Source organism: Hemitrygon akajei, chromosome 22, assembly GCF_048418815.1.
Source record: "Hemitrygon akajei chromosome 22, sHemAka1.3, whole genome shotgun sequence".
NCBI classification, from domain to species: Eukaryota; Metazoa; Chordata; class Chondrichthyes; order Myliobatiformes; family Dasyatidae; genus Hemitrygon; species Hemitrygon akajei.
The window spans coordinates 13,275,145-13,299,698 of record NC_133145.1 but is presented as its reverse complement, the minus strand read 5'-3'; the positions used below and the strand labels follow the sequence as shown (position 1 = coordinate 13,299,698).

At 51.2% G+C, this 24,554-nt stretch overlaps 1 protein-coding gene across 4 annotated transcripts in view; it reads left to right on the top strand.

Annotated features, from left to right (window-relative positions):
- The first annotated feature begins 690 nt into the window (after window positions 1-690).
- The window catches only part of LOC140714989 (glutamate receptor ionotropic, NMDA 2C-like), a 592,188-nt gene continuing 568,324 nt past the window's right edge, over window positions 691-24,554 (top strand). The window contains exons 1-3 of one of the 4 annotated variants that reach the window (XM_073026728.1): window positions 691-733; window positions 19,532-19,941; window positions 21,724-22,316. In XM_073026728.1, coding sequence (XP_072882829.1) covers window positions 19,555-19,941; window positions 21,724-22,316 — 980 coding nt within the window. In that variant the 5' untranslated portion in view covers window positions 691-733; window positions 19,532-19,554. Of the gene's footprint in view, window positions 734-1,115; window positions 1,502-1,617; window positions 1,738-2,282; window positions 2,320-19,531; window positions 19,942-21,723; window positions 22,317-24,554 lie in introns of those variants that run through there. The other 3 variants (XM_073026726.1, XM_073026727.1, XM_073026729.1) reach the window with 3 other exon arrangements.

The window sequence follows — 24,554 nt, the reverse complement described above, 5'->3', positions numbered from 1 at the left end:
GAGTGGGGTCTGAGAGGATGCCGGGATGAGCGGGGTCTGAGCGGATGCCAGGATGAGCGGGGTCTGAGCGGGATGAGCGGGGTCTGAGTGGGATGAGCGGGGTCTGAGTGGGATGAGCGGGGTCTGAGCGGATGCCGGGATGAGCGGGGTCTGAGCAGATGCCGGGATGAGCGGGGTCTGAGCGGGATGATCGGGGTCTGAGCGGATGCCGGGATGATCGGGGTCTGAGCGGGATGAGCGGGGTCTGAGCGGATGCCGGGATGAGCGGGGTCTGAGCGGATGCCGGGATGATCGGGGTCTGAGCGGGATGATCGGGGTCTGAGCGGGATGATCGGGGTCTGAGCAGATGCCGGGATGAGCGGGGTCTGAGCGGGATGAGCGGGGTCTGAGCAGATGCAGGGATGAGCGGGGTCTGAGCAGATGCCGGGATGAGCGGGGTCTGAGCGGATGCCGGGATGAGCGGGATCTCCTGAGGAAGGGCCGTGCCGAGTTGCTCATTTACAATTGTGAGTTTTCTGAGCGGGATCTTTTCTGAAGGTGAAATTGTGCTGATTTCAGACGTAGAAATCAATAACGAATCGGGATCAGGGCTAAACGTTTACATAGCAACATGACGAAGGGCAGGCTAGAGGGGAAATGTTAATGTTTGACTTGGGAAATTTTCAAGTTTGATTAATTTAATTTGGAAAAAAGGATGACTGCTTGCAAACTTCATATTGCATCGAATCCCGAGGTGAGTTTCCTGTCACATGCCCAGCGAACACAAGGCCTTGTCCACACCTTTCCCGTCCTTCCTGTGGTGTCTCTCCCCGTGTAAACATGCGCACAGCCAAAGCGTCGAGCTCTCTCTTCATTTTGCCCTGAGTCCGTCATCCTTCGCCCGTTGTTGACATCTTTTGGCTTCCTGTTTGCTAGCACAGTATTTCAATTCCAAATTCATATTTAGAGCATTTTGTAGTCCTTCCGAAACATGGTTATCGTTTTTGGGGGTGGGATGGGCGGGGGGTCCTCCTGAAAACCTCCGAGACCTATGCGCCAAGCCCGTGATCTCATCTCTCCACCACTCGCGGTCCTGCCTTTAACCAAAAGTTCTGAAATTTCGTCTTTTAACTGTTTTGTACCATTTGCCCTTCTCCCTGGAAATCACGCGCCACGCAGCCGCCCCCAGCTTCACATTTAGTTCCATGAGTTCAGTTTAGAACGGACAATCCACGTCCTATTCGGATTTCTGCTCGGTCCTTCCCTATTCCCCAGCAACACGCTGCCCCTGTGGCCCGGAGGCAGCCCGTGTCCCCGCTAAAGAGCCCACAGCCGCTGGCGGCCACTTCTTCAGCTGTCCAGAACTCTCCGCCCGAAATCATATCGCACTTTCTGCATCTTTGAGAAGCTCGAACTGACGACCTCTGCCCGTCTCATTCCGAGCCCGAGGCAGAGCGCGGCGCCGCCGAGCCAGCTTGGATAACTTGGTTCAAGACGCCTCTCGCCTCAGATACCCAGACAGGTATTTTTCCGGAGTCAGCCTGCGTGCATTTAGATCGGAATGGAAACCAAGCCTTTATTTAAGAGCATGGGCGCAGGTTTTCGGTGATCTTGTGCGTACGAAGTACAAATGGGAATGAGGATAACAGATGGAGGGGCGAGCAGAGGATTGGGGCAGGGCACGGGACGGTTAAGGGGTGCATCTGCGGTCTCGGACTGGGGTGGGGGTTCTCCAGGAATGAGACCGTGACGAGACAGGTGAGGCGATGACCGAGTTCGGTTCTCTTTATTCTCTGACGAATTGCCGCAGAATCTGAGACCTTCATTTCCCCGCCGTGATCTGTTTCTTAAGGAGGGAGGAGGAAGAGGGGTTCTTCGCCGGCACGACATTCGCCTCTGTCGGGGTGTCCGAGGACCGGCGGGGACTTCGTGCTGAGTGTACCGGGATGGAGACGGGTGGGAGGATGTCTGGATGGGGGGGGGGGGGGGTGTCGACACGTAACCGGGATTGAGAGCCCGGCTCTGGATGCTGGACTAACGGGGCTCTTTGGAGACCAGGTTCCGGGTCTGGAGGTCGGTGTGCTTGTTCAGGAGCCACAACAAACAGCCGACAGCGGCGCGGCGCTGAGGTTTTAAACCAGCGGCTTGATTGTGGGGACTGGAGTGGGAAAATACGCGGTGGTGCCTGGGTCGGGAGGGTCTGCTGTCCTTCTGGGGCGTGGGTCCGGGAACCAGGACCCAGACACTGCGCGTCCGGAAACCCGGGGTCTGCGATGGGCAATTTGATGTGGAGCCCCGGGCTTCCTTATCTGCACCTGGTGACCGGACCGGGATCGGGGGGTGAGCATGGGTGCGAATTTGGGTGCTCTCATCATTCCCGGCTCCCCCAGTCCAGGCATTTCAGGTCTGGAACTCGCTGACAGCAACACGGCAGGGTACCGACACCCATATGGGTTGAGAAGTCTGAGGTACTGGGGGTTTAGAGCCGGAACACGGTTCCCGTGGAAATGGGAAGGAAGTGTGGGGTGTGGGACGTCCCGACTAGCATAAAGGAAGGAGCGTGATGTTTGGAAATCGGGGCGTAGGACACGGGGAGCTTAGCCCGACAAGTGAGTAGTCAGAGTGTCTGCCAGAGGGTACCGGAACACCTGTATCTGAGTGTGTCGGTGTGGGACTGTCTACGACCGAGGGAGATTGGAAAATAGGTTTGTTATTGACACATTGTACGGAGGCAGATTGAAAAGCAGGTAGTGTGATGTAGTGTGTGGCTGCTGGACAGAGCGTGTGTTGGGCAGAGTGTCTGGCTGTTGACCAGATAATGTATGCGTTGGATAGACACAGTGTGCGGGTGTTGGACACAGTGTGCGGGTGTTGGACACAGTGTGCGGGTGTTGGACCGATTGTGTGGATGTTAGACACAGTGTGCGGGTGTTGGACACAGTGTGCGGGTGTTGGACCGATTGTGTGGGTGTTAGACACAGTGTGCGGGTGTTGGACACAGTGTGCGGGTGTTGGACACAGTGTGCGGGTGTTGGACCGATTGTGTGGATGTTAGACACAGTGTGCGGGTGTTGGACACAGTGTGCGGGTGTTGGACACAGTGTGTGGGTGTTAGACACAGTGTGCAGGTGTTGGACACAGTGTGCGGGTGTTGGACCGATTGTGTGGGTGTTGGACACAGTGTGTGGGTGTTGGACCGATTGTGTGGATGTTAGACACAGTGTGCAGGTGTTGGACACAGTGTGCGGGTGTTAGACACAGTGTGCGGGTGTTAGACACAGTGTGCGGGTGTTAGACACAGTGTGCGGATGTTAGACACAGTGTGCGGGTGTTGGACACAGTGTGCGGGTGTTGGACCGATTGTGTGGATGTTAGACACAGTGTGCGGGTGTTGGACACAGTGTGCGGGTGTTGGACACAGTGTGCGGGTGTTGGACACAGTGTGCGGGTGTTGGACACAGTGTGTGGGTGTTAGACCGATTGTGTGGGTGTTGGACCGATTGTGTGGGTGTTAGACCGATTGTGTGGGTGTTGGACACAGTGTGTGGGTGTTAGACCGATTGTGTGGATGTTAGACACAGTGTGCGGGTGTTGGACACAGTGTGCGGGTGTTGGACCGATTGTGTGGGTGTTAGACACAGTGTGCGGGTGTTGGACACAGTGTGCGGGTGTTGGACCGATTGTGTGGATGTTAGACACAGTGTGCGGGTGTTGGACACAGTGTGAGGGTGTTGGACCGATTGTGTGGGTGTTAGACACAGTGTGCGGGTGTTGGACACAGTGTGCGGGTGTTGGACCGATTGTGTGGATGTTGGACACAGTGTGCGGGTGTTGGACACAGTGTGCGGGTGTTGGATAGACTGTGTGGATGTTGGACCGATTGTGTGGGTGTTGGACACAGTGTGCGGGTGTTGGTCCGATTGTGTGGATGTTGGACACAGTGTGGGTGTTGGACCGATTGTGTGGATGTTGGACACAGTGTGCGGGTGTTAGACACAGTGTGTGGATGTTAGACACAGTGTGCGGGTGTTGGACCGATTGTGTGGGTGTTGGACACAGTGTGCGGGTGTTAGACACAGTGTGTGGATGTTAGACACAGTGTGCGGGTGTTGGACCGATTGTGTGGGTGTTGGACGGATTGTGCGGGTGTTGGACCGATTGTGTGGATGTTGGACACAGTGTGCAGGTGTTGGACACAGTGTGCGGGTGTTGGACTGATTGTGTGGGTGTTAGACACAGTGTGCGGGTGTTGGACACAGTGTGCGGGTGTTGGACCGATTGTGTGGATGTTAGACACAGTGTGCGGGTGTTGGACCGATTGTGTGGATGTTGGACACAGTGTGCGGGTGTTGGACACAGTGTGCGGGTGTTGGACTGATTGTGTGGGTGTTAGACACAGTGTGCGGGTGTTGGACACAGTGTGCGGGTGTTGGACCGATTGTGTGGATGTTAGACACAGTGTGCGGGTGTTGGACACAGTGTGCAGGTGTTGGACACAGTGTGCGGGTGTTGGACACAGTGTGCGGGTGTTGGACGGATTGTGCGGGTGTTGGACCGATTGTGCGGATGTTGGACACAGTGTGCGGGTGTTGGACACAGTGTGCGGGTGTTGGACACAGTGTGCGGGTGTTGGACCGATTGTGTGGATGTTGGACACAGTGTGCAGGTGTTGGATAGACTGTGTGGATGTTGGACACAGTGTGCGGGTGTTGGACACAGTGTGCGGGTGTTGGACACAGTGTGCGGGTGTTGGACACAGTGTGTGGGTGTTGGATAGACTGTGTGGATGTTGGACCGATTGTGTGGATGTTGGACACAGTGTGCGGGTGTTGGTCCGATTGTGTGGATGTTGGACGGATTGTGCGGGTGTTGGACACAGTGTGCGGGTGTTGGACCGATTGTGTGGATGTTGGACACAGTGTGCAGGTGTTGGATAGACTGTGTGGATGTTGGACCGATTGTGTGGATGTTGGACACAGTGTGCGGGTGTTGGTCCGATTGTGTGGATGTTGGACACAGTGTGCGGGTGTTGGACACAGTGTGCGGGTGTTGGACACAGTGTGCGGGTGTTGGACACAGTGTGCGGGTGTTGGACCGATTGTGTGGATGTTAGACACAGTGTGCGGGTGTTGGACCGATTGTGTGGATGTTGGACACAGTGTGCGGGTGTTGGACACAGTGTGCGGGTGTTGGACCGATTGTGCGGGTGTTGGACCGATTGTGTGGATGTTAGACACAGTGTGCGGGTGTTGGACACAGTGTGCGGGTGTTGGACCGATTGTGTGGATGTTAGACACAGTGTGCGGGTGTTGGACACAGTGTGCGGGTGTTGGACCGATTGTGCGGGTGTTGGACGGATTGTGCGGGTGTTGGACCGATTGTGTGGATGTTAGACACAGTGTGCGGGTGTTGGACACAGTGTGCGGGTGTTGGACACAGTGTGCGGGTGTTGGACCGATTGTGTGGATGTTAGACACAGTGTGCGGGTGTTGGACACAGTGTGCGGGTGCTGGACCGATTGTGTGGATGTTAGACACAGTGTGCGGGTGTTGGACACAGTGTGCGGGTGTTGGACCGATTGTGTGGATGTTAGACACAGTGTGCGGGTGTTAGACACAGTGTGCGGGTGTTGGACACAGTGTGCGGGTGTTGGACCGATTGTGTGGGTGTTGGACACAGTGTGCGGGTGTTGGACACAGTGTGCGGGTGTTGGACACAGTGTGCGGGTGTTGGACCGATTGTGTGGGTGTTGGACACAGTGTGCGGGTGCTGGACCGATTGTGTGGATGTTAGACACAGTGTGCGGGTGTTGGACACAGTGTGCGGGTGTTGGACACAGTGTGCGGGTGTTGGACCGATTGTGTGGATGTTGGACACAGTGTGCGGGTGTTAGACACAGTGTGCGGGTGTTGGACACAGTGTGCGGGTGTTGGACGGATTGTGCGGGTGTTGGACCGATTGTGTGGATGTTGGACACAGTGTGTGGATGTTAGACACAGTGTGCGGGTGTTGGACACAGTGTGCGGGTGTTGGACCGATTGTGTGGATGTTAGACACAGTGTGCGGGTGTTGGACACAGTGTGCGGGTGTTGGACCGATTGTGTGGATGTTAGACACAGTGTGCGGGTGTTGGACACAGTGTGCGGGTGTTGGACACAGTGTGCGGGTGTTGGACCGATTGTGTGGATGTTGGACACAGTGTGTGGATGTTAGACACAGTGTGCGGGTGTTGGACACAGTGTGCGGGTGTTGGACCGATTGTGTGGATGTTGGACACAGTGTGCGGGTGTTAGACACAGTGTGCGGGTGTTGGACCGATTGTGTGGGTGTTGGACAGATTGTGTGGGTGTTGGACCGATTGTGTGGGTGTTGGACCGATTGGGTGGGTGTGGACCGATTGTGCAGGTGTTGGACGGATTGTGCGGGTGTTGGACACAGTGTGCGGGTGTTGGACGGATTGTGTGGGTGTTGGACACAGTGTGTGGGTGTTGGACTGATTGTGTGGGTGTTGGACCGATTGTGTGGGTGTTGGGCACAGTGTGTGGGTGTTAGACCGATTGTGTGGATGTTGGACACAGTGTGTGGGTGTTGGACCGATTGTGTGGGTGTTGGACACAGTGTGCGGGTGTTGGACCGATTGTGTGGGTGTTGGACACAGTGTGTGGGTGTTAGACCGATTGTGTGGGTGTTGGACCGATTGTGTGGGTGTTAGACCGATTGTGTGGGTGTTGGACACAGTGTGTGGGTGTTAGACCGATTGTGTGGGTGTTGGACACAGTGTGCGGGTGTTGGACACAGTGTGCGGGTGTTGGACCGATTGTGTGGATGTTAGACACAGTGTGTGGGTGTTAGACACAGTGTGTGGGTGTTGGACACAGTGTGCGGGTGTTGGACCGATTGTGTGGATGTTAGACACAGTGTGCGGGTGTTGGACACAGTGTGCGGGTGTTGGACCGATTGTGTGGGTGTTAGACCGATTGTGTGGGTGTTGGACACAGTGTGTGGGTGTTAGACCGATTGTGTGGGTGTTGGACACAGTGTGCGGGTGTTGGACTGATTGTGTGGGTGTTGGACCGATTGTGTGGGTGTTGGACCGATTGTGTGGGTGTTGGACACAGTGTGCGGGTGTTGGACACAGTGTGCGGGTGTTGGACTGATTGTGTGGGTGTTGGACTGATTGTGTGGGTGTTGGACACAGTGTGTGGGTGTTGGACTGAGAGTGTGGGAGTTGGACAGATTGTGTGGGTGTTGGACCGATTGTGTGGGTGTTGGACCGATTGTGCGGGTGTTGGACGGATTGTGCGTGTGTTGGACGCAGTGTGCGGGTGTTGGACGGATTGTGTGGGTGTTGGACACAGTGTGTGGGTGTTAGACCGATTGTGTGGGTGTTGGGCACAGTGTCTGGGTGTTAGACCGATTGTGAGGATGTTGGACACAGTGTGTGGGTGTTGGACCGATTGTGTGGGTGTTGGACACAGTGTGCGGGTGTTGGACCGATTGTGTGGGTGTTGGACACAGTGTGTGGGTGTTGGACACAGTGTGCGGGTGTTGGACCGATTGTGTGGGTGTTGGACTCAGTGTGTGGGTGTTGGACCGATTGTGTGGGTGTTGGACCAATTGTGTGGGTGTTAGACCGATTGTGTGGGTGTTGGACACAGTGTGTGGGTGTTAGACCGATTGTGTGGGTGTTGGACACAGTGTGCAGGTGTTGGACCGATTGTGTGGGTGTTGGACCGATTGTGTGGGTGTTGGACCGATTGTGTGGGTGTTGGACACAGTGTGCGGGTGTTGGACCGATTGTGTGGGTGTTGAACACAGTGTGCGGGTGTTGGACTGATTGTGTGGTTGTTGGACTGAGAGTGTGGGAGTTGCACAGAGTGTGTGGGTATTGGACTGAGAGTGTGGGAGTTGCACAGAGAGTGTGTGTATTGAACAGAGAGTGTGAGTGTTGGACAGATTGTATGACTGTTGTACAGATTGTGTTGGTGTAGGACAGAACTGTGGGTATTGGACTGATTGTATGGGTGTTGTACAGATTGTTTTGGTGTTGGACAGTGAGTGGGTGTTGGACAGTGTGTGTGTATTGGACAGAATGTGTGTGTGTTGGACAGTGAGTGTCGGTGTTGGACAGTGAGTGGGTGTTGGACAGTGTGTGTGTATTGGACAGAATGTGTGTGTGTTGGACAGTGAGTGTGCATGTTGGAAAGTGAGTGTGGGTGTTGCACAGATTTTGAACATGTTGGACAGAGAATGTGGGTGTCGGACAGATCGTGTGGGTTGTCGGATGGAGAGGGCAGGTGTTGGACAGAATGTGTGGGCGTTGGACAGAGCGTGTGGTTGTTGTACAGATTGTGTGTGTGTTGGACAGAATGTGTGTGTGTTGGATAGTGTGTGGGTGTTGGACAGTGTGTGTGTATTGGACAGAATGTGTGGGTGTTGTACAGAGTGTGTGTGTGTGTCGGACGGAGAGTGTGTCAGTGTTGGACAGAGAATGTGGGTGTTGGACAGATCGTGTGGGTTGTTGGATGGAGAGGGCAGGTGTTTGTCAGACTGTGTGGGCTTTGGACAGAGCGTGTGGTTGTTGTACAGAGTGTGTGTGTGTCAGACGGAGAGTGTGTCAGTGTTGGACAGAATGTGTGTGTGTTGGACAGTGTGTGGGTGTTGGACAGAATGTGTGTGTGTTGGACCGTGTGTGGGTGTTGGACCATGTGTGGGTGTTGGACAGTGTGTGTATATTGGACAGAGTGTGTGTGTGTTGGACAGTGAGTGTGCGTGTTGGACAGTGAGTGTGGGTGTTGGACAGTGAGTGTGGGTGTTGGACAGTGAGTGTGGGTGTTGGACAGAATGTGTGTGTGTTGGACCGTGTGTGGGTGTTGGACAGTGTGTGTGTGTTGGACAGTGAGTGAGTGTTGGACAGAATGTGTGTGTGTTGGACCGTGTGTGGGTGTTGGACAGTGTGTGTGTGTTGGACAGTGAGTGTGCGTGTTGGACAGTGAGTGTGGGTGTTGGACAGTGAGTGTGGGTGTTGGACAGAATGTGTGTGTGTTGGACCGTGTGTGGGTGTTGGACAGTGTGTGGGTGTTGAACAGTGACTGTGCGTGTTGGACAGTGAGTGTGGGTGTTGGACAGTGAGTGTGGGTGTTGGACAGAATGTGTGTGTGTTGGACCGTGTGTGTGTGTTGGACCGTGTGTGGGTGTTGGACAGTGTGTGTGTGTTGGACAGTGAGTGTGCGTGTTGGACAGTGAGTGTGGGTGTTGGACAGTGAGTGTGGGTGTTGGACAGAATGTGTGTGTGTTGGACCGTGTGTGGGTGTTGGACAGTGTGTGTGTGTTGGACAGTGAGTGGGTGTTGGACAGTGTGTGTGTGTTGGACAGAGAGTGGGTGTTGGACAGTGTGTGTGTGTTGGACCGTGTGTGGGTGTTGGACAGTGTGTGTGTGTTGGACAGTGAGTGGGTGTTGGACAGTGTGTGGGTGTTGGACAGTGTTTGTGTGTTGGACAGTGTTTGTGTATTGGACAGAGTGTTTGTGTATTGGACAGAGTGTGTGTGTGTTGGACAGTGAGTGGGTGTTGGACAGTGTGTGTGTGTTGGACAGTGTGTGTGTATTGGACAGAGTGTGTGTGTGTTGGACAGTGAGTGTCGGTGTTGGACAGTGAGTGTGGGTGTTGCACAGATTTTGAACATGTTGGACAGAGAATGTGGGTGTCGGACAGATCGTGTGGGTTGTTGTACAGATTGTGTGGGTGTTGGACAGAGCGTGTGGTTGTTGTACAGATTGTGTGTGTGTTGGACAGAATGTGTGTGTGTTGGACAGTGTGTGGGTGTTGGACAGTGTGTGTGTGTTGGACAGTGAGTGGGTGTTGGACAGTGTGTGTGTATTGGACAGAATGTGTGTGTGTTGGACAGTGAGTGTCGGTGTTGGACAGTGAGTGGGTGTTGGACAGTGTGTGTGTATTGGACAGAATGTGTGTGTGTTGGACAGTGAGTGTGCGTGTTGGACAGTGAGTGGGTGTTGGACAGTGAGTGGGTGTTGGACAGTGTGTGTGTATTGGACAGAATGTGTGTGTGTTGGACAGTGAGTGTCGGTGTTGGACAGTGAGTGGGTGTTGGACAGTGTGTGTGTATTGGACAGAATGTGTGTGTGTTGGACAGTGAGTGTGCGTGTTGGACAGTGAGTGTCGGTGTTGGACAGTGAGTGGGTGTTGGACAGTGTGTGTGTATTGGACAGAATGTGTGTGTGTTGGACAGTGAGTGTCGGTGTTGGACAGTGAGTGTGGGTGTTGCACAGATTTTGAACATGTTGGACAGAGAATGTGGGTGTCGGACAGATCGTGTGGGTTGTTGTACAGATTGTGTGGGTGTTGGACAGTGAGTGTGGGTGTTGGACAGTGAGTGAGTGTTGGACAGAATGTGTGTGTGTTGGACCGTGTGTGGGTGTTGGACAGTGTGTGGGTGTTGAACAGTGACTGTGCGTGTTGGACAGTGAGTGTGGGTGTTGGACAGTGAGTGTGGGTGTTGGACAGAATGTGTGTGTGTTGGACCGTGTGTGTGTGTTGGACCGTGTGTGGGTGTTGGACAGTGTGTGTGTGTTGGACAGTGAGTGTGCGTGTTGGACAGTGAGTGTGGGTGTTGGACAGTGAGTGTGCGTGTTGGACAGAATGTGTGTGTGTTGGACCGTGTGTGTGTGTTGGACCGTGTGTGGGTGTTGGACAGTGTGTGTGTGTTGGACAGTGAGTGTGGGTGTTGGACAGAATGTGTGTGTGTTGGACCGTGTGTGTGTGTTGGACCGTGTGTGGGTGTTGGACAGTGTGTGTGTGTTGGACAGTGAGTGTGCGTGTTGGACAGTGAGTGTGGGTGTTGGACAGTGAGTGTGGGTGTTGGACAGAATGTGTGTGTGTTGGACCGTGTGTGGGTGTTGGACAGTGTGTGTGTGTTGGACAGTGAGTGGGTGTTGGACAGAATGTGTGTGTGTTGGACCGTGTGTGGGTGTTGGACAGTGTGTGTGTGTTGGACAGTGAGTGGGTGTTGGACAGTGTGTGGGTGTTGGACAGTGTTTGTGTATTGGACAGAGTGTGTGGGTGTTGGACAGTGAGTGTCGGTGTTGGACAGTGTGTGTGTGTTGGACAGTGAGTGTGCGTGTTGGACAGTGAGTGTGGGTGTTGCACAGATTTTGAACATGTTGGACAGAGAATGTGGGTGTCGGACAGATCGTGTGGGTTGTTGGATGGAGAGGGCAGGTGTTGGACAGAATGTGTGGGCGTTGGACAGAGCGTGTGGTTGTTGTACAGATTGTGTGTGTGTTGGCCAGTGTGTGTGTTGGACAGACTGTGTGGGCGTTGGACAGAGTGTGTGGTTGTTGTACAGATTGTGTTTGTGTTGGCCAGTGTGTGTGTTGGCCAAATAGCGTGGGCGTTGGACGGTTTGTGTGGGTGTCGGACAGATCGTGTGGGTTGTTGGATGGAGAGGACAGGTGTTGGACAGACTGTGTGGGCGTTGGACAGAGCGTGTGGTTGTTGTACATATTGTGTGTGTGTTGGACGGATTGTGTGGGTGTTGGACAGAGTGTGTAGGTGCTGTGTATATTTTATGGGTGTTGAACAGAGAGTGTGGTTGTTGTACGGATTATGTGGGTGCTGGACAGATTGTGTGTGTCTTGGACAGAGTGTGGGTGTTGGACAGAGAGCGTGGCTGTTGTACATATTGTGTGGTTGTTGTACGGATTGTGTGGGTGTTGGACAGATTGTGTGTGTCTTGGACAGAGTGTGGGTGTTGGACAGAGAGCGTGGCTGTTGAACAGATTGTGTGGGTGCTGGACTGATTGCACGGGTGTTGGACAGATTGTGTGGGTGTTGAATAGATTGTGTGCTTGTTGGATAGATGGTGTGCGTTTTGGACAGAGAGTGTCGGTGTTCGACTGATTGTGTGGGTGTTGGACAGCTTGTGTCTGTATTGGATAGATAGGGTATACGTTGGGCAGAGTGTGAGTCTTGGTCTGATTGCGTTGATGTTGGAAAGAGTGTGTGGGTGTTGGACAGAGAGCGTGGGTGTTGAACAGATTTTGTGTGGGTGTTGGACAGAAGGTGTGGGTGTTGTATAGATTGTGAGGGTGTTGAACAGATTGTGTGGGTTTTGGGCAGATTGGGTGGGTGTTGGACAGAATGTGTGTGGGTGTTGGACAGAGAGTGTGGGTTTTAGACAGATTGTGGGTGTTGGACAGATTGGGTGGGTGTTGGACAGAGAGTGTGGGTTTTAGACAGAGTGTGGGTGTTGGACAGAATGTGTGTGGGTGTTGGACTAATTGAGTGGGTGTTGTAGAGATTGTAGATCCTACCCTTAAGAATGCTTTCCAGTAGTTTGCATACTGGTCACCGGTCTATAGTTCCCAGGTTTCTCCCTACTACCTTTTTAAACAGGGAACTACATTTGCCATTCTCCAGTCCTCCGGCACTTCCTCTGCAGCCAAAGAGGATTCAAAGATCATAGCTAATGCTCCTCTCATGTTTTAATGTTTTCTCATTTCCCCGTTCTTCAGGATATATATTGTATACATTTCTCTGACATTAACTTGGTCCTTTGAACCTTTGAGATGATCACATTGTTTTTCTCTCCACTGTCGCTGCCTGATGTGCTAAGTGTTTCTAGTAATTCCTGTTTTTATTTCAGATTTCCATTGTCTGTCCATTATGAGCAACTGTACGGACTGTAACTTTGTCAGCAACATTAGGCCTCTCCTGTTTACCCTAATCCAGCTCCTGCCTTTTACCTTCTCTTCTCTCCTCTTTTCCCCTTGAACGCATCTGCCCAGGTTGTATGGGGTGCTCTATGTATCCAGAAGATTCCAGTGTTCCCTCATAGAATATTGCAAGCTGCAAAGTTATAGAAAACTATTTTTATCCGTGATAATCTAGTGTTCTTTCAGCAGGGCCAGACTCTCCCACCTTTTAACTTGGAGCTTGTTCCTAATTCATGCTCCAACATAGAGTATCTCCCGTCTTTTGCCTTAGTTGTCTACATTTCATTTTATGTTTTGGACCCTTGTTGGCTCATTTTCCTTCTTTCTTGTAATAGACTTTTAACCAATAGATTTGGCAGCTGAATAGATCTGTACTGTTACTGCTCAGAATGCTCAGCCCTGTAGACTGGGAGACAACACTGAACCTATGCTCTTCCTCAAAGATTCTTTAAGTTAATCATGCACTTTTCTTACTTTTTCTCTTCTCTACTCACGCCATAAACCAGAGTTTTTACAGTCACTTGAAATATTGTGTTTAATTTTATAAAATTAACCCTCTGAACCAAATGCTCTTTCCCTTCATCCAGGTCAGAATCAGAATCACCTTAATTATCACTAACATATGTTGTGAAATTTGTGGTTTTGTGGCCCCAGTACAGTGCAAGACATAAATATTACAATAAGTAAATGAACAGTGAGAAGAATAAAGAGAAATCTGATGGCAGACAGGAAGAAGCTTTTTCTAAAGTATTGGATGTGGGTCTTCATACCTCTGTACCTCCTCTCGAGTGATAGTAATGAGAAGAGGGCGTGTCCTGTATGATGACTGTCATTCATTATTGAGGCACTGCCTCTTGTAGGTGTCCTCGATGATAGGGAGGGTTATGAGAGCAGGTTGAGTCTACAAAGCTGTGCAGACTCTCTCGACCCTGCACACTGGAGCCTCAAGGCTCTGAAGTAACCAGTCAGAACACTCTTCCTTGTACATCTGTGGGAGCCTCTAGTGACCTACCAAATCCCTTATGATGCAGCATCACTGGTGCTGTTTTTGGGCCCAGCGTGATGTTGAATACCCTGGAACCCAAACCCACTTTCCACTGCGAAGCCCTCAAACAGGGCTGATGTGTGCTCTCCCGACTGCCCCTTCCTGAGGTCCACAACCTTGCTGATGCTGTTGTTGCGGCACCAATCCATCTCACTCCTGTACACCTCCTCCTCCTCGTCTGACAATAGCACTGCTTCCATCGGTCTAAGCACATATCCTTGTTCAGTTGTGAATGACTACTATTTAAACTGACTGTAACGCTTTCAGTCACTGTGAGTGAACTGTGTTCCATTGTCCTAGCCACCATTACCTGGAACCAATTTCAACATTATCATCGGACAGAAATGCCCACCAGAGCAGAGCCCATACAACCACTCTGAACTGAAATCTTCTGTTTCCTCCTAAAAAAAAAATTTAAAAATTTAAAATTTTTTTTGTTTAGCCCAAATATCCACATCTTCCTCTCGTTGCTACGGGTGGAAGTTCCCACTTGCTTCAAAAAGGCAACAATTACACCAGTGCCTAAGAAGAATAATGTGAACTGCCTTAATGACTATCACCCAGTAGCACTCACATCAACAGTGATGAAATGCTTTGAGAGGCTGGTCATGACTAGACTGAACTCCTGCCTCAGCAAGGACCTGGACCCACTGCAATTTGCATATCGCCACAATAGGTCAACGGCAGATGCAATCTCACTGGCTCTCCACATGGCTTTGGACCACCTGGACAATACAAACACCTATGTCAGGATGCTGTTCATCGACTATAGCTCAGAATTTAATACCATCATTCCCACAATTCTGATTGAGAAGTTACAGAACCAGGGCTTCTGTCCCTCCCTTTGTGATTGGATCCTTGACTTCCTAACCGAAGGATCACAGTCTGTGTGGATTGGTGATAACATCTCCTCCTCTCTGATGATCAACACTGGTGCACCTCAGGGGCGTGTGCTTAGCCCACTGCTCTACTCTCTATATACCCATGACTGTGTGGCTAGGCATAGCTCAAATACCATCTATAAATTTGCTGACGATACAACCATTGTTGGTAGAATCTCAGGTGGTGATGAGAGAGCGTACAGGAGTGAGATATGCCAACTAGTGGAATGGTGCCACAGCAACAACCTGTAAGATGAAAGAGCTGATTGTGGACTTCAGGAAGGGTAAGATGAAGGAACAGATACCAATCCTCATAGAGGCAACAGAAGTGGAGAGAGTGAGCAGTTTCAAGTTCCTGGGAGTCAAGATCTCTGAGCATCCAACCTGGTCCCAACATATCGATGTAGTTATAAAGAAGGCAAGACAGTGGCTATACTTCACTAGGAGTTTGAAGAGATTTAGTGTGTCAACAACTACACTCAAAAGCTGTTATAGATGTAGCATCAAGAGCATTGTGACAGGCTGCATCACTGTCTGTATGGAGGAGCTACTGCACAGGACCAAAAGAAGCTGCAGAGGGTTGTAAATCTAGTCAGCTCCATCTTGGGTACTAGCCTACAAAGTATCCAGGATATCTTTCGGGAGCGGTGACTCAGAAAGGCAGCATCTATTATTAAGGATCTCCAGCACCCAGGGCATGCCCTTTTCTCACTGTTACCATCAGGTAGGAGGTACAGAAGCCTGAAGACACACACTCAGCGATTCAGGAACAGCTTCTTCCCCTCTGCCATCCGATTCCTAAATGGACATCGAACCCTTGAACACTACCTCACTTTATCAGTATATATTATTTCTGTTTCTTGGATGATTTTTAATCTATTCAATACACATATACTGTTCTTGATCTATTTATTTATTTATTTATTTATTTATTTTTCTTCTATATTATTGCCTCACAGGTAGATAGGGTAGTTAAGAAAGCTTATGAGGTGTTAGCTTTCATAAGTCGAGGGATAGAGTTTAAGAGACGCGATGTAATGATGCAGCTATATAAAACTCTAGTTAGGCCACACTTGGAGTACTGTGTCCAGTTCTGGTCGCCTCACTATAGGAAGGATGTGGAAGCATTGGAAAGGGTACAGAGGAGATTTACCAGGATGCTGCCTGGTTTAGAGAGTATGCATTATGATCAGAGATTAAGGGAGCTAGGGCTTTACTCTTTGGAGAGAAGGAGGATGAGAAGACACATGATTGAGGTATACAAGATATTAAGAGGAATAGACAGAATGGACAGCCAGTGCCTCTTCCCCAGGGCACCACTGCTCAGTACAAGAGGACATGGCTTTAAGGTAAGGGGTGGGAAGTTCAAGGGGGATATTAGAGGAAGGTTTTTCACTCAGAGAGTGGTTGGTGCGTGGAATGCACTGCCTGAGTCAGTGGTGGAGGCAGATACACTAGTGAAATTTAAGAGACTACTAGACAGGCATATGGAGGAATTTAAGGTGGAGGGTTATGTGGGAAGCAGGGTTTGAGGGTCGGCACAACATTGTGGGCCGAAGGGCCTGTAATGTGCTGTACCATTCTATGTTCTATTATGCATTGCATTGAACTGCTGCTGCTAAGTTAACAAATTTCACAACACATGCTGGTGATAACAAACCCGATTCTGATTCCGATCTTTAATTCTGCTACAATGTGTCTTTGAACCTCAGCTTCCAGCAATCTGAAACTCTCACTTCCTATCCCGTCCCGTCCCCACTCTCACTTCCTATCCCGTCCCGTCCCCACTCTCACTTCCCGTCCCGTCCCGTCCCCACTCTCACTTCCCGTCCCGTCCCGTCCCAGCCCCACTCTCACTTCCTGTCCCGTCCCGTCCCCACTCTCACTTCCCGTCCCGTCCCGTCCCGTCCCCACTCTCACTTCCTATCCCGTCCCATCCCCACTCTCACTTCCCATCCCGTCCCGTCCCCACTCTCACTTCCTATCCCGTCCCGTCCCCACTCTCACTTCCCATCCCGTCCCGTCCCCACTCTCACTTCCTGTCCCATCCCGTCCCGTCCCCACTCTCACTTCCCATCCCGTCCCGTCCAGTCCCCACTCTTACTTCCTATCCCGTCCCCACTCTCACTTCCCATCCCGTCCCATCCCGTCCCCACTCTAACTTCCTGTCCCGTCCCGTCCCCACTCTCACTTCCTATCCCGTCCCGTCCCCACTCTCACTTCCCATCCCGTCCCGTCCCCATTCTCACTTCCTATCCCGTCCTCACTCTCACTTCCTATCCTGTCCCCACTCTCACTTCCTATCCCGTCCTCACTCTCACTTCCTATCCCATCCCCACTCTCACTTCCTATCCTGTCCCCACTCTCACTTCCTATCCCGTCCCCATTCTCACTTCCTATCCCGTCCTCACTCTCACTTCCTATCCCGTCCCCACTCTCACTTCCTATCCCGTCCCGTCCCCATTCTCACTTCCTATCCCGTCCTCACTCTCACTTCCTATCCTGTCCCCACTCTCACTTCCTATCCCGTCCCCATTCTCACTTCCTATCCCGTCCTCACTCTCACTTCCTATCCCGTCCCCACTCTCACTTCCTATCCCGTCCCGTCCCCACTCTCACTTCCTATCCCGTCCCGTCCCCATTCTCACTTCCTATCCTGTCCTCACTCTCACTTCCTATCCCGTCCCCACTCTCACTTCCTATCCCGTCCCCACTCTAACTTCCTATCCCGTCCCCACTCTCACTTCCTATCCCGTCCCCACTCTCACTTCCTATCCCGTCCTCACTCTCACTTCCTATCCTGTCCCCACTCTCACTTCCTATCCAATCTCCACTCTCACTTCCTATCCCATCCCCACTCTCACTTCCTATCCCGTCCTCACTCTCACTTCCTATCCCGTCCCCACTCTCACTTCCTATCCCATCCCCACTCTCACTTCCTATCCTGTCCCCACTCTCACTTCCTATCCTATCCCCACTCTCACTTCCTATCCTGTCCTCACTCTCACTTCCTATCCCATCCCCACTCTCACTTCCTATCCCATCCCCACTCTCACTTCCTATCCCGTCCCCACTCTCACTTCCTATCCCGTCCCCACTCTCACTTCCTATCCTGTCCTCACTCTCACTTCCTATCCCGTCCCCACTCTCACTTCCTATCCCATCCCCACTCTCACTTCCTATCCTGTCCCCACTCTCACTTCCTATCCCATCCCCACTCTCACTTCCTATCCCGTCCCCACTCTCACTTCCTATCCCATCCCGTCCCCACTCTCACTTCCTATCCCATCACCACTCTCACTTCCTATCCCGTCCCCACTCTCACTTCCTATCCCGTCGCCACTCTCACTTCCTATCCCATCCCGTCCCCACTCTCACTTCCTATCCCATCCCCACTCTCACTTCATATCCTGTCCTCACTCTCACTTCCTATCCTGTCCCCACTCTCACTTCCTATCCCGTCCCCACTCTCACTTCCTATCCTGTCCCCACTCTCACTTCCTATCCCGTCCCCACTCCCACTTCCTATCCCATCCCGTCCCCACTCTCACTTCCTATCCCATCCCCACTCTCACTTCCTATCCTGTCCCCACTCTCACTTCCTATCCCGTCCCCGTTCTCACTTCCTATCCCGTCCCCGTTCTCACTTCCTATCCCGTCCCCACTCTCACCTCCTATCCCGTCCTCACTCTCTCTTCCTATCCTGTCCCCACTCTCACTTCCTATCCCATCCCCACTCTCACTTCCTATCCCGTCCCCACTCTCACTTCCTATCCCGTCCCCGTTCTCACTTCCTATCCCGTCCCCACTCTCACTTCCTATCCTGTCCCCACTCTCACTTCCTATCCCGTCCCCGTTCTCACTTCCTATCCTGTCCCCACTCTCACTTCCTATCCTGTCCCCACTCTCACTTCCTATCCCGTCCCCACTCTCACTTCCTATCCTGTCCTCACTCTCACTTCCTATCCTGTCCTCACTCTCACTTCCTATCCGGTCCCCACTCTCACTTCCTATCCCGTCCCCACTCTCACTTCCTATCCCGTCCCCGTTCTCACTTCCTATCCCGTCCCCACTCTCACTTCCTATCCTGTCCCCACTCTCACTTCCTATCCCGTCCCCACTCTCACTTCCCATCCCGTCCCGTCCCGTCCCCACTCTCACTTCCTATCCCGTCCCCACTCTCACTTCCTATCCCATCTCCACTCTCACTTCCTATCCCATCCCCACTCTCACTTCCCATCCTGTCCCGTCCCGTCCCCGTTCTCACTTCCTATCCCGTCCCGTCCACACTCTGACCCCGTGTTTTTGAATCCTGGGTTGTTACAGTGAAGCCCAACATTAGCTCAGGAATTTGCCTCTCGCCTACTGCCTCAGCATGTTAAACACACATTAAACAATGAATATCCAGCCTTTCCAGTGTGCATCAGAATCGGCCACCTCAAAGAACGATCAGTCATGTGCATTCAGTGTTTCTCACTTCTGATCCAGCTGTCATTTTTGCTTCAGATTTCTAGTACTCCTATGCTTTGTGTCCCACCATTGAGTTCCCCACTGTAAACACCTCATCCAAATGGATCAATTGTCATCAACGAGCCTCTGCCATCGTCTCTTAGATGGAACGAAGACTCGTGCGTCATCTGGACTCCAGCTTACTGTAGTATTCCCGTTGTTCTCTCTGCTCACCCCTCTGTAACTTCAAACACTCACTCGTTTTTTCATATCAACTTTGATTAAGACCATCTAACAGGACGTCTGTATGAAACTGGCCTGACTCCCTGGGTGTTCCTTGTCTGCTTGTGTCTGTTCTTTCCCCGTTGAACCATCACAGCAGCTGCTTTAAAATGCATATAGTTGTGGGTTTCCCCTAACTGGAGAATTCTTGTATTTCCTTAGTGAGCCTGTCAGCTGTCCACACCATGGATCAGATGTTTAAGGCTGTTCTCTTCCTGTGTATGGCAGAGTCTGCCTTTGCCAAGGAACTCATCCAACCTACTGTCAACATAGCTGTTATACTCGGAGGCTCTCGGTACCACATGGAATTCAAAGACAGCTTCAATGGAGACATCTTCCAAGACCTGCCCATACAAATCAACACTGTCACACTAATAATGAACAATACTAATCCCAGCAGTCTGATCTCAAACATCTGCGAGCTGTTACCCAGATCCAGGATCCACGCCATCATCTTCGAGGACGTTGTTGAATCTGAGGCTGTGGCATTGATTCTGGACTTCATCTCTGCACACGTTTCAGTTCCCGTCATCGGAATGAACAGAGGCTCCATTCTTGTGCTGAATCCAAAGGTAGGTTCCAGTGTCTCGCTCCCTCTCCTCCCCCTCTCTGCCCCTCCCTCTCTCAGACCTCTCTCTCTCCCACTCTCTCCCTTCCCTCTCCCCTCTCTCTCTTCCCCTCTCCCCTCACTCTCTCTCACCCCTTCTTTTTCTCCTTCCCTCTCCCTTCCCCTCTTCCTTCCCTCCCTCCCTTCCCCTCTCTCTCCCCCTCTCTCACCCCCCTTCTTTTTCTCACTCCCTTTCCCTTCCCCTCTTCCTTCCCTCCCTCCTTCCCTTCCCCTCTCTCTTCCCCTCTCCCTTTCCCTCTCTCTCCCCATCTCCCTCTCTCACCCCTCTCTCTCTCCCTCTCTCCTCTCTCTCTCTTCCCCTCTCCCCTCACCCTCTCTCACCCCTTCTTTTTCTCCCTCCCTCTCTCTTCCCCTCTCTCTTCCCCTCTCCCTTTCCCTCTCTCTTCCCTCCCCCGCCCCTCTCCCTGTCTCTCCCCCTTCTCTCTCCCTTTCCCTCTCTCCCTTCCCTTCTCTCTCCCCTCACCCTCTCTCACCCCCTCTCTCCTTATCCCTTCTCTTTCTCTCACTCTCTCTCTCTTCCCCTCTCCCTTTCCCTCTCTCTTCCCTCCCCCTGCCCCTCTCCCTGTCTCTCCCCCTTCTTTCTCTCTCACTCTCTCCCTTCCTTTCTCTCTCCCCTCACCCTCTCTCACCCCCTTCTTTTTCTCCCTCCCTCTCCCTTCCCCTCTCTCTTCCCCTCTGCCTTTCCCTCTCTCTTCCCTCCCCGCCCCTCTCCCTGTCTCTCCCCCTTCTCTCTCTCACTCTCTCCCTTCCCTTCTCTCTCCCCATCTCCCTCTCTCACCCCCTCTCTCCTTATCCCTTCTCTTTCTCTCACTCTCTCTCTCTTCTTCCCTCCCATGACCTTCTGTGCCCTGCCAATTCAACTGCTTGCCAAGAGGCTTAAACACTGTGAGTATCTCTGTCCTTGCCACACTCTTCCGGGTCTGGAAGATGTTTTGGCGAAGTCTTGGCAAGTTTTTCTACTGACATACCCCCAACCAGCACAGTGCACTGGGATGGAGGAATAAATGTGCCTATGCCAGAGTTGCTGTGGCCTGAATGGAGTGGAAATGTTAAATGGTGGACAAGACACTTGAACAGCACGCTAGAATAATCCTGACAGAAAATTTTGTCCACCTGCCAAAAACTGAAAAGACGGTTTTGTGCTGCTGCACTGGGCAAATTTCACGGAAAATTGTCATAAGCTCATTGTTGCTGTCTGTTTACAGTTTTAACAGTCTGACTGAGTATGTCTTCTTTACCAGAGGTTCCGTGGAATAAGCTTATTCTCCAAGGTGTGTACTGACAGTGTGAGCCTTGTTTGTCAGTCTCACACTCAACCTTATTCAGTAGACAGTCTCACCTACAAGTCTGATTTACCAGACGGTGTCACAACAGCTGGTCTTGAGCACCAGACGCAGACCTTGTTTACCATGACAGTGTTCACCCGCGTCTTCAGCAGTCTTGTCAGATAGAGGATGGTAGAAGTGCTCGTCACCAGATACCAATCCCAGAGATCCTGCCATGACTCCAGGCACCGGTCCATGCGATGTCAGGCATCAAACAGACAAGTGCCTGTTGGAAGGGTATTTGTCGGAGGGTGCCCGGCAGGGTAGCAAGCTCCAGGTGATGCCAGTGGCAGCTGACAGATGTCCAGCAGTGTTGTCCTGTGAAGCTGACACTCCTGACAGGTCAGTCATAGGCTCTGTCATAGTGTATCTGAGTATTTGATCTTCCTTTTCCATTGCAGGCCCATCGCTCTGCATTTCTCCAGCTGGGGGCTTCTGTGGAACATCAAATCAGGGTCATATTCAAAGTGATGGAAGAGTATGACTGGGGGAGCTTTGCCATCATCACCAGCTTCTTCCCTGGATATCTGGAGTTTCTGGACCATATCAAGCTTCATGTTGACACCAGCTATTTTGAATGGGAAGTTGTACAGACTCTTACACTGGAAATGACGCGAGACGGCAATGACTCGAAAACAAAGCGGCTTCTCCAGCAGATCGATGCACAAGTTCTGATTCTGTACTGCTCTCGACAGGAGGCAGAGTACCTTTTTGAAATGGCTGACCAGGCAGATCTCTTGGGCCCAAGCCATGTCTGGATACTTTCCAGTATTGCAGTTGGCAACCCAGAACAGGTGGCAAAGCAATTCCCTGCAGGCTTGATCAGTGTAATGACAGAGCGGTGGAAGATGAGCATACGCGAAAGGGTGCTGGATGGAATGGCAATCATTGCTAAGAGTGCAGAGAACCTTTTCAAAACATATGGATATATTCCTGAAGCAAGAGCTGATTGCATGAATCCGGTTCAAGGGGGCACGGAGAGCATATTGTACAGGTACTGATCTGTTAATTGATAAAGCAGTTTCTCAATAGGGATCCATGATTCTCACTGGCCAGAGGCAGGGCACAGTTAATCTGCACTGGACAATGACTTTTCACCACTTCATGTCCATTCATGTAAATCAACTCATCAGTATCATTATAAAATACTGATACCTTTAAGGTACCTAAGAATGATTCATGAGAGCTGAATTATTAGCATTGAACTGTTCCTGGTAACAATCAATTACAGTTGGTTACCCTTTCTATTTACTGCTGCAGATTTTAACGTAATGACCTTTACACTTACTGCAATGGTGGAGGAAGCTTTTGCTTGTAAGTTATGAATTGGGGAAAATTCCTAGCCTTGAGCTGAACTTCATTTAGATTAGAGTAATTCTGGAAAAACACTCAGGTAAAATTGCTCAATTGTGGAAGAGCTAATTTAAGCAATTTAAGAAAGAGTCCTGGCTCAAGTTGGTCGAAGCAATAGGAGGATTCAAGGGGGACAAACCAGGAATGTCCTTTGAGGGGGAAAAGTAGGACATCCAAAGTTAATATGACCTGAAAAACAAAGGAAATAGAAGTTAGAGCAACAGAAAGAAAAGAGGAGACACAACGGAAAGGAAGCTTATGACAGCGAAAGATTCATATTCAGAGCTTAGTCCATTCCAGTAAATCAAATCATTAGTATGACTCTCAAAAATGCTGATACCTTTAAGACAAGTATGTGAGGGAATTGAGAAGGAAGACAAATTACTGGAAAAGATTAGTAAGTACTATAAACTAAAGCACATTTTATAAAAATACTTCCTCATATTTCCTTTCCAAGCAACACTGTCTCGTTGATTACTTTGAAAGGAAATTACAAAAACACATTAATTTCAGAGCACACGCTGGAGGAACTCAGCCAATCAGACAGCATCATAAAGGTGTGTGGAGGGGAAGTAACAGAAGCCTGAAGCTGACGGGTGGATGGGAGAGGAGGGATGAAGTCAGAATCCGGGAGGTGATAGGTGGAAAAGGTAAGGGGCTGGTGAAGAAGGAATCTGACAGGAGAGGAGGAAGGGAAGGAGGAGGAGTACTGAGGGAGGTGAGAAGTAGAGGTAAGAGGTCAAAGTGGAGAATGGAAGAAAAGAGAAGGGGAGGGAAGAAAATACTGGAAGTTGGAGAAATCAATATTCATCTCATCAGGGTGGATTATGAGGTGTTGCTCCTCCAAACTGAGCATGGTCTCACTGTGGCTGTGGACTGACATGTCAGAACAGGAATTGGATGGAGTAGAGGTGCTCGACAAAGCGGACCCCCAATTTACTTTGGGTCTCACCAAAGTAGAGGAGGACTGGATATAATAGACGACCTCAGCAGTTCCGCAGGTGAAGTGCTGCCTCACCCAGAAGGACTGTTTGGAGCCCTGAATGGAGATGAGGGAGAAGATAAATGGGCAGGTGTTTCGGTTGCTATTAGGAGGTAGATTAGTGGGGAGAGACAGATAGACAAGGGAATCACAGAGAAAGCAATCCTTCCACAAAGTGGAGATCCAGGGTGGGGGGAGGTCCGTTGAAGATGGCATAAGTTGCGGAGAATGATGCAGAGGTTAATGGGGTAGTAGGTGAGGACAAGAGGAACTCTATCATTGTAAAGGTGATGGGAAGAGCGTGGATGTCCAGGAACGGGAGGTGAGGGCAGCATCAATGGTGGAGGAAGGGAAAACCTGTTTTCTAACATCTCTAACGTCATGTAAAGGAAAGCCTCATCCTGCAAAGAGATCATAAACATGCTGGAAATCCAAAACAACACATATAAAATACTGGAGGAATTCAGCAGGTCAGGCAGCATCAATGGAAAATAATAAACAGTCAGTGTATTGGGCTGAGACCTTCTTCAGGAAGAAGGTCTTGAAAAGTTCATTATGATGAGTGATTTACAGCTGTCACTCTCTACTACAGTCTGTAGCCAAGATCTCCAGGAGGCTGCCTACAACTGATATCAATGCAAGAGATGGCTACAGAATCACCCCCCCAGCTCAGTGCAGTTCCATGTGCTAACACATTCCATAATTGGCTATGCATCCCATTCATGCAGCTCTTATTTGTATTGCTTACAGTAGTCCTTTGTCCAGACACACACACACGCACGCACGCACGCACGCACGCACGCACACACACACGCACGCACGCACGCACGCACGCACGCACACACACACACATGCACGCGCACGCGCACGCACACGCACACACACTCACACACACAC